Here is a 16,139-nt window from a genome sequence, read left to right as displayed (position 1 = left end):
AGAATCTAATTACTCTTTTGCAGACACTCCAGATTCCTTAGGACCAAATTATAAAGCAAAGTTTGCAAAATAGGGGCTTCCAGCAAAATAAGAACTTCAAGTCAAACAAAATAGGCATGAAGTATTTGAAAAAATTATAGCAGGTTATTTCATTTAAATATGAGGTTATTTCAAATAAAATATTAACTTCTAAGCTCCTTTAATAAAGTTCAGACAATCTGGCTACACTAGGCCTATATTGCCACATGCTAACCAGTTCTGCCTCCTGTACAAGAACACCATTCCCCCTGTTTGCCACAGTGCCCACCATTCCCTATCTCATCTGGACTCTGATGTTGAGGATCAGCTCCCATTTATCAGTACACAGATAATATTGCTTTTCTCTTTGTATCTAGTCTCTCTGATTCATTCAATTACCTGCCTAGCCCCGTAGTCAATTATTTTGCTATATTGAAGAAGGTAAAATTCCCCAAATTGAAATGTTAATATATGTTAAAAATTTTTCCAAGGTTAAGTAAGTTTGGAATAACACTGAGCTAAGGATGGACAGATTTCTTTACTGTACATCTTTTCTTAGTTCCCTCCTGGAATGTGGGTTAAGAGGGCCAATGCATAATTTTTTGATCATAAGTGTCCTTTTTTTGGACACCACCCCTTTGTCATTATTTTTCCACTGAATATACTTTGGGAAATACTGCTACGATAGAACCTCTTATGTCGCTCACTGCCAATGAACCTGTGGACCAAAGTCTCTTTTTGCTAGGATTGCTATCACCTCGGTTGTTCGCTGTTCTCTGGAAGCTATTTTGAGAACAGAACAACAGCCTAGCCTACATCAGACCAAATCCCACCTCAGGTCAGGATCAGGATCAGGATCAGATCAGGATCTGATCGACACTGGATCAGATCAGGGTCTGATTGACACTGACATTATCCCCAAGAACAGGCCCATAATTCTAGGAAGCATAGAGCTGAGGATTTCTGGCAGATAAAGGAGAATCAGATCAAGGTAATTGAGGTCCACACTCATTCTTCCCTAAAGAACCAGCTTCCTGGCTCACCATTGTGTGTCTTCTCTGAGAAACACAACAAAGGAGAAAAGTAGCAAACAAAAAGTGATGGGGTTGACTGGTGACAGTCTCTTCAAAGAAAGAGACTGACAATCATTTTCCCTATCTTTATGATTTTATTATTCAAAATCCTAAATCTCATCTCTAGGTGTTCAGTGGGCTAACAACAATCAAAACAATTAGATTTAGCTGAAAACTCTCTCTGTCTCTGTCTCTCTGTCTCTGTCTCTGTCTCTGTCTCTCTCTCTTTCTCCAGAGAACTTTCTTAGACATGTAATTATGGCCCTGCAAGCAAAGCCTCCAGAAGACATGTGATGCTGAGGGAGGGCATGGAGTTTTTCATAGAGATTCCCTGGAGACAAATGAGTCCTTTGCTTTTGATAATCTCTTAGAAACCCTCTCATCAGCCAGCTCTAAGTTGGTTACCAGTTACCTTCCATTCTCCTGGGAAAGAGAACTCCTCCTTAGAAGAAAGCTCCTAAATGGCTGCAGTACATATCTTGAAGCCAGCCCCTTTCATTCTAAGAGTGACCACAGTGACTACAGAACTTTAGATGATAAAACAAGGCTCAGAGAAGTTGGGTCACCTGCCTAACATCATATGGTTAATGAGTGATTTGACCCAAGTAGTGTGTATCCAGTTTATCTAATAAAATGTTCTACTACTGCTCTCCTGAAAAACAGGGATGCCTCGTCCCTCCAAGAGTCTCCAAATATGCTCTAGTGTGCTTATAGTCACACTGGACTAAGAATGGATAAGATTTTATACAAAACTCTTAAATGTTAAGTGAATTTGAACCACCAAAGAAAATGCCACATTACGGCCTTCTAATTTTAATAAACAATGGATTCAAGGGGTGGTTGGGTGGATCAGTTGATTATATGGGTTAAGTGTCAGATTCTTGGTTTTGGCTCAGATCATGATCTCAGGGTTGTAAGATCAGCCCCACCTCAGACTCTACACTCAGCGCAGAGTCTGCTTGTCCCTCTCCCTCTTCCTGCTTGCACACACTCTCTCTCAAATAGATATATTAAAATATATATACAACAGATTCAAGCCTCCACTTTTTAAAATTTGGTTTTAGATAATAATTCTGACTGTAGAGAATTAAACAGCTTCACTGAAATAAAATGATGCTATCTCCCTACTCCATTCCCTCTATAAATAGTAGTAGTAGTGGTAGCAGCCCCAGAAAGATCAGACCTAGGCTCACAAGACTTCCCCATTGGGTTTTGCTTTACCTGATATAGATGAGACACTCCTGGTTATTGATCACTTTATCAGATTTGTATCTCCGGAGGTCTTCCCAAGCATCCTTGATGGCAGTGACTGCCAGAATGATACAGATAGGTATCATGCTCACCTCAGGCTGGAAAGCATTAACCACAGGCACAAAATTCAGAACCACAATGCCCAGAAAATAGAGATTGGCAAAACGGTGTAGCTGTTCAAAGATGTTCTTGGGTATGAAGGACAACACAGTGTACTTGCTGGTCTTAATTTGATTCCCACAGTAATTCCTGTTGGGATTCTCTTTGTAGGACCATCTTTCAAAGGACAAGTTGGAGATTACCACTCGTTTCTTGTCTTCTTTCCTTTTCTGCCTTTTCTTCCCTTCCTTTCTCATCTCTGCTCAATCCCGTCTCTTTAATTCTCATAGCAGGGCATGTGAGTTCCTCGTAAGAGAATTTTTTCCCTAATCAGTTCCATTGTTCAGCTGCTAGTGAGTCATGTCCTTGACATCTTTTACTTGCCTTCTCTGCTGGAAATTTCTCTCTTCTTTCAAAAGGAAAATTAAAAATAAGTAGCTGGTTTACAAACACCAGGTGAGAAATGACAAGGAAAAAGCTTGCAGAGAACAGGTGTGCACCTGCCAGTCCACTTCCTTCTACCTGTTGAGACTCCGCCTGTTGGAATGTAGACGTCACCCACATGGATCTTCCTTTTCCACCCAGGCAGCCAAGGACAGTTGTGCCAACTCTAGGTCCTAAAGCCTACCTGGTTAAGTTTTAAAAACAAGGAGCCTCAGATGCTTTAAAAATAGTACACATTTTCTTGTTTGGGAGACATTGCCTGTCACTCTCCAAAGAGCTGCGCTTCAACGTGGTCTCTTGAGATGAACTAGTCAGTTCTAGAGTCAATTCTTGAGCTTTCAACCCCACTGTTAATAACATAGCATTCTTATACTTAATAATTTGAGTGTTTACACATGTTAAATTAAGGTTTCTAAATCTCAGCACTATTGACATTCTTTGTTGTGGAGGGCTGTCCTGTATATTGTAAGATGTTTAGCATCATCCTTCTGCCTTTATCCACTACATGTCATTGTCATATTCCTTCCCAATATGGCAGCCAAAAATGTCTCCAGACATTGTCAAATATTCACTGCTGGGAAAAATCGCCTCAGTTGGGAATCACTGGATTAAGTGAACTTAAGAAAACAAAATGAGAAGAGAGACCAATCTTTTGAAAAAGCTGATGAGTTTCTATAACCTATTCTCAAGAAAGCAAACAGACGGATGATTTCTCTTACCTTTCATATATCCAGATGTTGGAACAGTTGATCTCTCTATCAAAACGATGTCTCTTGAAGTCCTCCATGCCATCCTTGACCATGATGATGAACAGTACAATGGCCAATGGTAACATGGTGATTTCTCTGTGGAAAACTTCCATCGAGGGCATCCAGTTCAGAATCACCAGGAACAGAAAATAGAGGTTAGCCCACCTGGAAGGAGCAAGAAAAGTGTGAGTGAAAACCATGGGGAAGAAAATATACTCTCCACACTATTTCTTCCCTACTGTTGGCCCTTACCAACTAAAGTGACATTCTCTTTCAGTGTCACTTTGAATTATGGTAAGGAATTTAAAGCCACATGCAGTTATATTCAAACTCGAACTGTTCACTAGTTTTGTGACTTTCTGGGGCTTGTTTCAACTTGTATAAAATGGGGATACCACTACCTACTTTAAAGGACTCATATAAATATTACAAAGGATAATATTTGTTACACACACAATAGAGGGTTCTCAATCATAGTAGTTGTTAAATGAATTATAGCTTGATATACAAATTTAGGATGATATCTAGGTAGATATTTTGCTTTATAATTAAAAGATGATCTTTCATGTACTAACTCAAAATTATGGCTTACATTTTTAGGTTTTCCAAGTGCATCTTTCTCCCTCTTGCTACTATGTCTTTGCACATGAAGGTTTGTTGGCAAGAACATTCCCCTGGCTCCCTTCCTGACTTTTGTTTTTACCCAGTTAATGCATTCTCTTCTTTCAGGTTATACTTCAATTGTCACTTTCTCCTGGAAGTCTTTTCTGAATTTCTTAACAAGGGCAGATCTCTCTTTCACTCTAAGATTACATATACCTCTCCGTGGAAGTATTTATCTAAGTTCTAATTTTACATCAGTTTACACAATTCTTAAAATTAAATCTGTTTCTTTTACTAGAAAGTATAGTCAGGACTATCTCTCTCTCCTTTTTTTTTCCCCCTCATGTATCTCTAGCAGCTAACACATGCCCTAACACAGATTAGAATCTGCTATTTATTGAATGAATGAATGAGCAAATGAATGACAAGTCTTTTCAAGATATATGCATTTAGATATTAAAGGATAGGTGGCCCAGAGGGCAACATCTTTGTCCAGAAATACTGGCAAAAACTTGGTTAAAGCACATATTATTTAGCTAAGTGGTTCTGTACCTATGGAACTGCTCAAAGAGATTCTGCGGCAGGAAGGTGAGGAAGGTATATTTGGTTGTGCAGATTCTGTTGCCGGAGTATCTCCTGGAGACCTCTGCCCAATCTTGGTGGCACATGCTGTTGTTGGGGAACACGACCCGCTGCTGTGTCAGGTTGTAGCTTTGCCTCCCCTTCTCTTGGGACAACAGTGGTGTGGCTTCTGATGGAGACTGAGGGAGTGCATCTCTGACTCGCCATTGCCACCGGTGCCAAGATGAGTCCACTGAAAGAGCCATTTCTGGCAGTAAGTTATGATCTGAAAACAGACACATGTAGTTGCCATGGTCAGAAGTAAATATGTGGTATACTGGCTTACCACTTGTCCACTCATCCATCCAAGATAGATTCTGGGATACAAAGTCAGAAAAATAGGTTCAATCCCAGAAACCATATGTTCAAGAATGAGAGACATAAAGCAAATAATCATATAAATACACAAAAAGCACCATGATAAGCACCATGAAAGCATTTAAGATACAGGGAGGGTGCTGATGACCTTGTTGGGCCTATCAGGAAAAGTATGGCCCTGTGGGCTATGGCCCTAGAGGTCAGAATGAGATCTGTATCTTTGTAACATTGGGCTGTCCCTCTTCTTTCATGGTCTTCAGTGTCCTCACTGTACTATGAGGAAAACTAGTCTTCTAATTTTTTCACAAACTTTTTAAGGAATACAGAAAAGTATGCGGACCCATGTCTTAAAGGGAAAGGTGTTTTCTAGCTCTAAAATTTTCTGGGAGGAGGGGCAAGACGGCGGAAGAGTAGGGTCCCCAAATCACCTGTCCCCACCAAATTACCTAGAAAACATTCAAATCATCCTGAAAACCTACGAATTCGGCCTGAGATTTAAAGAGAGACCAGCTGGAATGCTACAGTGAGAAGAGTTCGCGCTTCTATCAAGGTAGGAAGATGGGAAAAAAGAAATAAAGAAACAAAAGGCCTCCAAGGGGGAGGGGCCCCGCGAGGAGCCGGGCTGAGGCCGGGGCGAGTGTCCCCAGGACAGGAGAGCCCCGTCCCGGAGGAGCAGGAGATGCACCAACCTTCCCGGGCGGAAAGGGGCTCGCAGGGAGGTGGAGCAGGACCCTGGAGGGCGGGGATGCCCTCGGGCTCCCGGGGACACTAACAGGCACCTGCGCCCCGGGGAGAGGATCCCGAGCTCCCTAAGGGCTGCAGCGCGCACGGCGGGACCCGGAGCAGCTCGGAGGGGCTCGGGCGGCGGCTCCGCGGAGGGGGCTGCGGGGCAGGAGCGCGAATCCAGCAGCACAGGCCCCGGGGCAGAGGGCGCCGGGACACAGCCCAGGATCCGGCCTCCCCCCGGGGACAGGCAGAGGCCGGGAGGGCCCAGGACAGCAAGGACGCTCCTGCCCGGAGCTGAGCAGATCAGCGGCCCCGCCCCGGAGCCTCCAGGCCCTGCAGGCGGAGAGCCCCGGAGTTACTGCGGGAGCTGACTCCAGGGCTGCAGAGCTGGCCCCGCCACTGTGGCTTCCTCCCGGGGCCTCACGGGGTGAACAACCCCCACTGAGCCCTGCACCAGGCAGGGGGCAGAGCAGCTCCCCCAAGTGCTAACACCTGAGAATCAGCACAGCAGGCCCCTCCCCCAGAAGACCAGCGAGATGGACCAGTTCCAGGGGAAGTCAAGGGACTTAAAGTACACAGAATCAGAAGATACTCCCCGTGGTTTTGTTGTTGTTGTTGTTGTTATTTTGTTTTGTTTTGTTTTGTTTTTGTTTGTCAGGTTTTTTTTGCTTTTTGATTTGTTTCCTTCCCCCACCCTTTTTTTCCTTTCTTTCTTTTCCTTTCTCTTTTTCTTCTTTTTTTTTCTATTTTTCTTCCTTTTTTCTTTTTCTCTTTTCTTTCCTTCTTTCTCTCCTCTCTTTTTCTCCTTTTCCCAATACAACTTGCTTTTGGCCACTCTGCACTGAGCAAAATGACTAGAAGGAAAACCTCACCTCAAAAGAAAGAATCAGAAACAGTCCTCTCTCCCACAGAGTTACAAAATCTGGATTACAATTCAATGTCAGAAAGCCAATTCAGAAGCAGTATTATACAGCTACTGGTGGCTCTAGAAAAAACCATAAAGGACTCAAGAGACTTCATGACTGCAGAATTTAGAGCTAATCAGGCAGAAATTAAAAATCAATTGAATGAGATGCAATCCAAACTAGAAGTCCTAACGACGAGGGTTAACGAGGTGGAAGAACGAGTGAGTGACATAGAAGACAAGTTGATGGCAAAGAGGGAAACTGAGAAAAAAAGAGACAAACAATTGAAAGACCATGAAGATAGATTAAGGGAAATAAACGACAGCCTGAGGAAGAAAAACCTATGTTTAATTGGGGTTCCCAAGGGCGCCAAAAGGGCCAGAGGGCCAGAATATGTATTTGAACAAATCCTAGCTGAAAACTTTCCTAATCTGGGAAGGGAAACAGGCATTCAGATCCAGGAAATAGATCAGATCCAGGAAATAGAGAGATCCCCCCCTAAAATCAATAAAAACCGTTCAACACCTCGACATTTAATAGTTAAGCTTGCAAATTCCAAAGATAAAGAAAACATCCTTAAAGCAGCAAGAGACAAGAAATCCCTGACTTTTATGGGGAGGAGTATTAGGGTAACAGCAGACCTCTCCACAGAGACCTGGCAGGCCAGAAAGGGCTGGCAGGATATATTCAGGGTCCTAAATGAGAAGAACATGCAACCAAGAATACTTTATCCAGCAAGGCTCTCATTCAAAATGGAAGGAGAGATAAAGAGCTTCCAAGACAGGCAGGAACTGAAAGAATATGTGACCTCCAAACCAGCTCTGCAAGAAATTTTAAGGGGGACTCTTAAAATTCCCCTTTAAGAAGAAGTTCAATGGAACAATCCACAAAAACAAGGACTGAATAGATATCATCGTGACACTAAACTCATATCTGTCAATAGTAACTCTGAACGTGAACGGGCTTAATGACCCCATCAAAAGGCGCAGGGTTTCAGACTGGATAAAAAAGCAGGACCCATCTATTTGCTGTCTACAAGAGACTCATTTTAGACAGAAGGACACCTACAGCCTGAAAATAAAAGGTTGGAGAACCATTTACCATTCGAATGGTCCTCAAAAAGAAAGCAGGGGTAGCCATCCTTATATCAGATAAACTAAAATTTACCCCGAAGACTAGTGAGAGATGAAGAGGGACACTATATCATACTTAAAGGATCTATCCAACAAGAGGACTTAACAATCCTCAATATATATGCCCCGAATGTGGGAGCTGCCAAATATTTAAATCAATTAATAACCAAAGTGAAGAAATACTTAGATAATAATACACTTACATTGGTGACTTCAATCTAGCTCTTTCTATACTCGATAGGTCTTCTAAGCACAACATCTCCAAAGAAACGAGAGCTTTATTTTATTTATTTTTTTAAACTTTTATTTATTTATGATAGTCACAGAGAGAGAGAGAGAGGCAGAGACATAGGCAGAAGAAGAAGCAGGTTCCATGCACCGGGAGCCCGATGTGGGACTCGATCCCGGGTCTCCAGGATCGCACCCTGGGCCAAAGGCAGGTGCCAAACCGCTGCACCACCTAGGGATCCCCCAAAACGAGAGCTTTAAATGATACATGAACCAGATGGATTTCACAGATATCTACAGAACTTTACATCCAAACTCAACTGAATACACATTCTTCTCAAGTGCACATGGAACTTTCTCCATAATAGACCACATACTGGGTCACAGATCGGGTCTGAAATGATACCAAAAGATTGGGATTGTCCCCTGCATATTCTCAGACCACAATGCCTTGAAATCAGAACTAAATCACAACAAGAAGTTTGGAAGGACCTCAAACACGTGGAGGTTAAGGACCATCCTGCTAAAAGATGAAAGGGTCAACCAGGAAATTAAGGAAGAATTAAAAAGATTCATGGAAACTAATGAGAATGAAGATACAGCTGTTCAAAATCTTTGGGATGTAGCAAAAGCAGTCCTAAGGGGGAAATACATCTCAATACAAGCATCCATTCAAAAACTGGAAAGAACTCAGATACAAAAGCTAACCTTACACAAAAAGGAGCTAGAGAAAAAACAGCAAATAGATCCTACACCCAGGAGAAGAGAGTTAGTAAAGATTCGAGCAGAACTCAACGAAATCGAGACCAGAAGAACTGTGGAACAGATCAACAGAACCAGGAGTTGGTTCTTTGAAAGAATTAATAAGATAGATAAACCACTAGCCAGCCTTATTAAAAAGAAGAGAAGACTCAAATTAATAAAATCATGAATGAGAAAGGAGAGATCACCACCAACACCAAGGAAATACAAACGATTTTAAAAACATATTATGAACAGCAATACACCAATAAATTAGGCAATCTAGACGAAATGGACACATTCCTGGAAAGCCACAAACTACCAAAACTGGAACAGGAAGAAATAGAAAACCTGAACAGGCCAATAACCAGGGAGGAAATTGAAGCAGTCATCAAAAACCTCCCAAGACACAAAAGTCCAGGGCCAGATGGCTTCCCAGGGGAATTCTATCAAACGTTTAAAGAAGAAACCATACCTATTCTCCTAAAGCTGTTTGGAAAGATAGAAAGTGATGGAGTACTTCCAAATTCGTTCTATGAGGCCAGCATCACCTTAATTCCAAAACCAGACAAAGACCCCACCAAAAAGGAGAATTATAGACCAATATCCCTGATGAACATGGATGCAAAAATTCTCAACAAGATACTAGCCAATAGGATCCAACAGTACATTAAGAAAATTATTCACCATGACCAAGTAGGATTTATCCCCAGGACACAAGACTGGTTCAACACCCATAAAACAATCAATGTGATTCATCATATCAGCAAGAGAAAAACCAAGAACCATATGATCCTCTCATTAGATGCAGAGAAAGCATTTGACAAAATACAGCATCCATTTCTGATCAAAACTCTTCCGAGTGTAGGGATAGAGGGAACATTCCTCAACATCTTAAAAGCCATCTACGAAAAGCTCACAGCAAATATCATTCTCAATGGGGAAGCACTGGGAGCCTTTCCCCTAAGATCAGGAACAAAACAGGGATGTCCACTCTCACCACTGCTATTCAACATAGTACTGGAAGTCCTCACCTCAGCAATCAGACAACAAAAAGACATTAAAGGCATTCAAATTGGCAAAGAAGAAGTCAAACTCTCCCTCTTCGCCGATGACATGATACTCTACATAGAAAACCCAAAAGCCTCCACCCCAAGATTGCTAGAACTCATACAGCAATTTGGTAGCATGGCAGGATACAAAATCAATGCCCAGAAATCAGTGGCATTTCTATACACTAACAATGAGACTGAAGAAAGAGAAATTAAGGAGTCAATCCCATTTACAATTGCAACTAAAAGCATAAGATACCTAGGAATCAACCTAACCAAAGAGGTAAAGGATCTATACCCTAAAAACTATAGAACACTTCTGAAAGAAATTGAGGAAGACACAAAGAGATGGAAAAATATTCCATGCTCATGGATTGGCAGAATTAATATTGTGAAAATGTCAATGTTACCCAGGGCAAAATACACGTTTAATGCAATCCCTATCAAAATACCATGGACTTTCTTCAGAGAGTTAGAACAAATTATTTTAAGATTTGCATGGAATCAGAAAAGACCCTGAATAGCCAGGGGTATTTTAAAAATTAAAACCGTATCTGGGGGCATCACAATGCCAGATTTCAGGTTGTACTACAAAGCTGTGGTCATCAAGACAGTGTGGTACTGGCACAAAAACAGACACATAGATCAATGGAACAGAATAGAGAACCCAGAAGTGGACCCTCAACTTTATGGTCAACTAATATTCAATAAAGGAGGAAAGACTATCCATTGGAAGAAAGACAGTCTCTTCAGTAAATGGTGCTGGGAAAATTGGACATCCACATGCAGAAGAATGAAACTAGACCACTCTCTTTCACCATACACAAAGATAAACTCAAAATGGATGAAAGATATAAATGTGAGACAAGATTCCATCAAAACCCTAGAGGAGAACACAGGCAACACCCTTTTTGAACTCGGTCACAGTAACTTCTTGCAAGATACATCCACGAAGGCAAAGAAACAAAAGCAAAAATGAACTATTGGGACTTCATCAAGATAAGAAGCTTTTGCACAGCAAAGGATACAGTCAACCAAACTCAAAGACAACCTACAGAATGGGAGAAGATATTTGCAAATGACCTATCAGATAAAGGGCTAGTTTCCAAGATCTATAAAGAACTTATTAAACTCAACACCAAAGAAGCAAACAATCCAATCATGAAATGGGCAAAAGACATGAAGAGAAATCTCACAGAGGAAGACGTAGACATGGCCAACATGCACATGGGAAAATGCTCTGCATCACTTGCCATCAGGGAAATACAAATCAAAACCACAATGAGATACCACCTCACACCAGTGAGAATGGGGAAAATTAACAAGACAGGAAACCACAAATGTTGGAGAGGATGCGGAGAAAAGGGAACCCTCTTACACTGTTGGTGGGAATGTGAACTGGTGCAGCCACTCTGGAAAACTGTGTGAGGTTCCTCAAAGAGTTAAAAATAGACCTGCCCTACGACCCAGCAATTGCACTGTTGGGGATTTACCCCAAAGATACAGATGCAGTGAAACGCCGGGACACCTGCACCCCGATGTTTCTAGCAGCAATGTCCACAATAGCCAAAGTGTGGAAGGAGCCTCGCTGTCCATCGAAAGATGAATGGATAAAGAAGATGTGGTCTATGTATACAATGGAATATACTCAGCCATTAGAAATGACAAATACCCACCATTTGCTTCAACGTGGATGGAACTGGAGGGTATTATGCTGAGTGAAGTAAGTCAATCGGAGAATGACAAACATTATATGTTCTCATTCATTTGGGGAATATAAATAATAGTGAAAAGGAATATAAGGGAAGGTAGAAGAATTGTGTGGGAAATATCAGAAAGGGAGACAGAACATAAAGACTCCTAACTCTGGGAAACGAACTAGGGGTGGTAGAAGGGGAGGACGGCGGGGGGTGGGAGTGAATGGGTGACGGGCACGGGGTTATTCTGTATGTTGGTAAATTGAACACAAATAAAAAATAAATTAAAAAAAATAAAAAATTTAAAAAAAATAAAATTTTCTGGTACTGATATTTTGGGGAACCTCATTTGTGGTCAGTACCTCAAATGAGAGTTATAGGTGGGACAGAGGAGACAGTTTCTTTCCTAGGAAACTTTGGCCTGAGGTGACTGGGCCATACAGAATGTCATTCTATGTACACTTTTTTTTTTTCTTTTTCAGTGTGGTTGACTGGGGGTGAAGGTGGGAGACCCCTTCCTTCCTCTCCAACTCCATTTAGTAGTTTCTGAAACTGAGCACTTATTCAGATAATCCTCCTAGATGGTGGACAAATACTACGTTTTCTAGGATATTCCAGTTCTTGAGCTCTTTTAATGGAACCTATAAGCAAGCCATCAAGTTTCCTTCTGGCCATCCTTGCTTAAAGACCCTGAAGGATATTCAAATACATTCTTTGTAAGAAGTCGTATGTGATGAGGGTTCTCACTTAGTAGGCTCACAGGATAATTTTCTTTTGAATAAATGGATGAATGAACGTCAGGTATTATTAATCTTACAATCAGAAAGCTCACCTGTCATTGAAAATATGATTCTTTAAAGAGAAAAAGTTCCATTTCTAGTTTAAATGTTAACATTTTACCTTCTGATGCCCATATGATCTGACCCTTATCATAATTCTCCTCATGAGTTTAATCAATCCAAATGATTTTCAATCCAGAAGAGCTCTTCAGAGTCTTAAGTGAACCCTTGTAGCAAGCATGAAAAAATAAATGCAATTACTGATGCCCATCATAATGTGGCCAAAAGCAATATTATGACATATGGTAAGCTAGAAATAATATTACATATTTTCTTTCTCATTATAAAAAATGTCCCTTTGATGGATTTTTTTATTATTATAAAAGAAAAAGAAATGAAAAGATAATTCATGAATAGAGTTGAAAATGCAAATGAGAAATCTTGCTGTGGCTAATGTCATACATATCAGACTTCTCTTAACTGAAGGTAATAAGGACTTCATAAAGGAAGATTGGATTGATATGGCAGAAGCAGGTATTTTAGGTGGGGTGGATTAAAAAGTCCATTATTTATACCACATCCTTTGCTTTTCTTTATTAACATTGTAAAATAAGCTTTCTTAAAAATAAAGCAGATGTAAAATGGATGCCAAACAAGTGAACTTAAATTTGATGAGGAACCAAATATTTCTATAGTTTCAAGGTATCTTCCCCCAAATTATTAATTACAATGCCAAAAAAAAAAAAAGAATTATTGCAGTAAAGGCAGACACCACCTTACCCAAGACATTAAAGCAAAATCACCAACATGGTATAACCTGACATTCTGTACCTCCTGTTATGATGAACCAAGGACATGGCATCATTTTTGTGGTAGTCACAAGGAAATATTGAAAAGCCTCAAACTGGGGATTATTTTACAAAATAATTAATTAATGTCAAAGGTGTTAAATGTTAAAAGTCAAAGAAAGGCAGGGAAACTTTCTGACTAAAAGATATGATAAGTAAATGTAATGTGTGATCTTGGGCTGGATCCTGGCCTGGGGGGGGGAGATAAAATAGGCATAAAGGACATAAATAGACAATTCATAACATTTAAAAATGATTTCAGGACTAGTAATAGTATTTTAATAATGTCAAATTTCCCCATTATAATAATTATATTGTGATTATAAATGAAAATGTTCTTGTTCCTAGGAAATTCACCCTAAAGTAGTTATGGGTAAACAGGCAAGATGTTTCAATGGTTCAGAAAATAACCATTGTATATGTGTGTGTATATGTATACATGTATATGTATACTAGGTTGGAAGGTTGTGCAGGGATGTTCCAGGCAGAACTGGTTCTAGAAACAAAGTTCATAAGCATGCCCTATAGAATACATGAAGTGAGAGACAAAGAACAGCGAAAGTTGATGCTGGAGGGACAGACAAGGACCAGCTGGCCTTGTTAAGGCTGTTATGCTGAGAGTAGAAAGGAAGAACTTTAGGCAGGGTAAACACCTGACCAGGGTTGTGGATCCCAGGCTTTATTTTGGCTAAAGCACACAAGAATGGGCTGGGTGGGGCCAGGATAGGATAGGAAGGCAGCTCCTTAACCCAATGCTTCCTCTTTCTTCCAAGTAAGTTACTTCTTTCCAAAAGTAGAACAAGAAGCAAAGGGGGATTGTGTAATCCTTTTATCTGAGGTGTGGTTTATTACTGCTTGCATAAAGGGCGGGGCATGTCTGAAGTAACTCTATGGGGTCCATCCAGTTATAAAGTCTTTTATTCTATTTTTCTGAAATGGAACCTCTCATTAACAATAAACTTGAGAAGTTTCTAGTTTTATTAAATCACACTCAGATCCTTATGGCTTGAAGTAGTAATTCTTTCTAGCACCACTATCATTTTCACCTGGGCAGAATGTCCTCTAGATGGTAGGGGGTATATTTCTATTTGGTGGACCATTAGCCTAACATACTGAGTTAATTACAATTTACTGAGAAATCCTGTTCTTGTTCCCTGATTTTCTCCATCTTGCCTGGCCCATATTCCAATTAGCCCCAGTTCTTTTCATTTTTTATTTTAATGAACCAAGTAAACCCCATCTTTAGCAAATTCCAGTTTCACTGTTGGGGTCAACCAACCAGTCATTCACTGAACCAAAAAATATTTGTTTTGTACTAAGTGAGTAAAACTTACACATCCATCTCTTTTCTTCTGGAGCTTGCACTCTAATGAGGCTGACAGATGCCAAACACATACTCAAAGAAATAAATATAAAGTTGACCCTTGAACAACATGGGTTTGAACCACATGTGTATGCTTATATGTGGATTTTTTGATACAACATAGTACTGTAAATGTATTTATAAATACATACTGTAAAAATCATATCATGATTTTTTAGAGATTTTATTTATTTATTCATGAGAGACAGAGAGAGGCAGAGACACAGGCAGAGGGAGGAGCAGGCTCCATGCAGGCAACCCAATGCGGAACTTGATCCTAGGACCCCAGGATAACAACCTGAGCCAAAGGCAGATGTTCAACCACTGAGCCACCCAGGTACCCCTCTCTTATGATTTTTTAAATAAATTTTCTTTTTTTTTTAAAGATTTTATTTATTTATTCATGAGAGACAGAGCCAGAGACACAGGCAGAGGGAGAAGCAGGCTCCATGCAGTCCTGATGCGGGACTCCATCCCCGTAATCTGGGATCACGCCCTGAGCCAAAGACAAATGCTCAATCGCTGAGCCACCCAGGTGTCCCAATAACATTTTTTTTTTCTCCAGCTTACTTCATTGTAAGAATACAATATGTAATACATATAACATAAAAAAATATGTGCTAATTGACTATGTTTCCAATAGGTTTCTAGTCTACAATAGATTATTAGTGGTTAAGTTTTGGAGTCAAAAGTTATACGTGGATTTTTGACTGGGTGGGATGCCTGTCTCCCTAACCCACACACTCTTCAGGAGTCAACTGTGTATTCACCAACCATGGTAAGTGCCACAAAGGAGAACAGGGCATTACTGAGGGATGTGACCTTGTCTCTGATCAGGGGGATGAATGAGAGGCAACTGTATGGAATAAGTGTGTTTGTGGTGTGTGTGTGTGTATGACTGGAAGTAAGAGTATCCTAGGAAGAAGCCACATTTGCAATTGTCTGGTGGCTAGAGCAAATATTGATTTTAAAAATTGCAAGAAAATTCAAGTTAAGGCTAGTAAACAGTAATAAGTGGAGACTAGAGAATTATTTTCCCTTCATGTCCAGTTCTTTAAGAATTATATCAGTTAAGCAGGATCATGAAGGAAAAAAAAACCCTATAAAATTAAATTTATTCTACACTTAGATTCTTGATAAGCAGCACACTATTTTGATACTAGAATTAATTAGAATCTAAGAAACTTTGGCCTTCAATAAACTACAGGGGTTTTTAAAAGACATTCTACCATGAGTGCTACAAAATGTGTAAATCTCATAAAATAATTTCCTCTTAGACATGTAGTTAACAAACAATAGCCACCTTAAAATAATCAGGGTTAGTATGTCCTTAATCAATTATATCAGTTTTCCCCAAAATGCAATCATTCTTGAATCATCTTTCCAATTTTTCCATACTCAAAGGTCATTTGTTTTATTAAGTGCAAGTCAAGTCAGCTCACTGTTTAAAAGCTTAAAAACTGACTAACACTGATATAACGTTGACTATAA

The 16,139-nt window shown here is 40.3% G+C and overlaps 1 protein-coding gene across 13 annotated transcripts in view; it reads right to left on the bottom strand.

Annotated features, from left to right (window-relative positions):
* ATP10B (ATPase phospholipid transporting 10B (putative)) overlaps positions 1-16,139 on the bottom strand; it is a 252,935-nt gene that overhangs the window by 101,576 nt on the left and 135,220 nt on the right. For 10 of the 13 annotated variants that reach the window (XM_026007667.2, XM_072756707.1, XM_072756712.1 and 7 more), the window contains 2 exons: positions 4,790-5,084; positions 3,605-3,799 (listed from right to left, as the gene is read on the bottom strand). In XM_026007667.2, coding sequence (XP_025863452.1) covers positions 3,605-3,799; positions 4,790-5,064 — 470 coding nt within the window. In that variant the 5' untranslated portion in view covers positions 5,065-5,084. Of the gene's footprint in view, positions 1-2,312; positions 3,039-3,604; positions 3,800-4,789; positions 5,085-16,139 lie in introns of those variants that run through there. The other 3 variants (XM_072756708.1, XM_072756713.1, XM_072756717.1) reach the window with 3 other exon arrangements.

The sequence above is a fragment of the Vulpes vulpes genome, chromosome 4, assembly GCF_048418805.1.
Source record: "Vulpes vulpes isolate BD-2025 chromosome 4, VulVul3, whole genome shotgun sequence".
NCBI lineage: Eukaryota > Metazoa > Chordata > Mammalia > Carnivora > Canidae > Vulpes > Vulpes vulpes.
The sequence above is the reverse complement of the archived record's forward strand: the minus strand, read 5'-3'. Positions and strand labels throughout refer to the sequence as shown.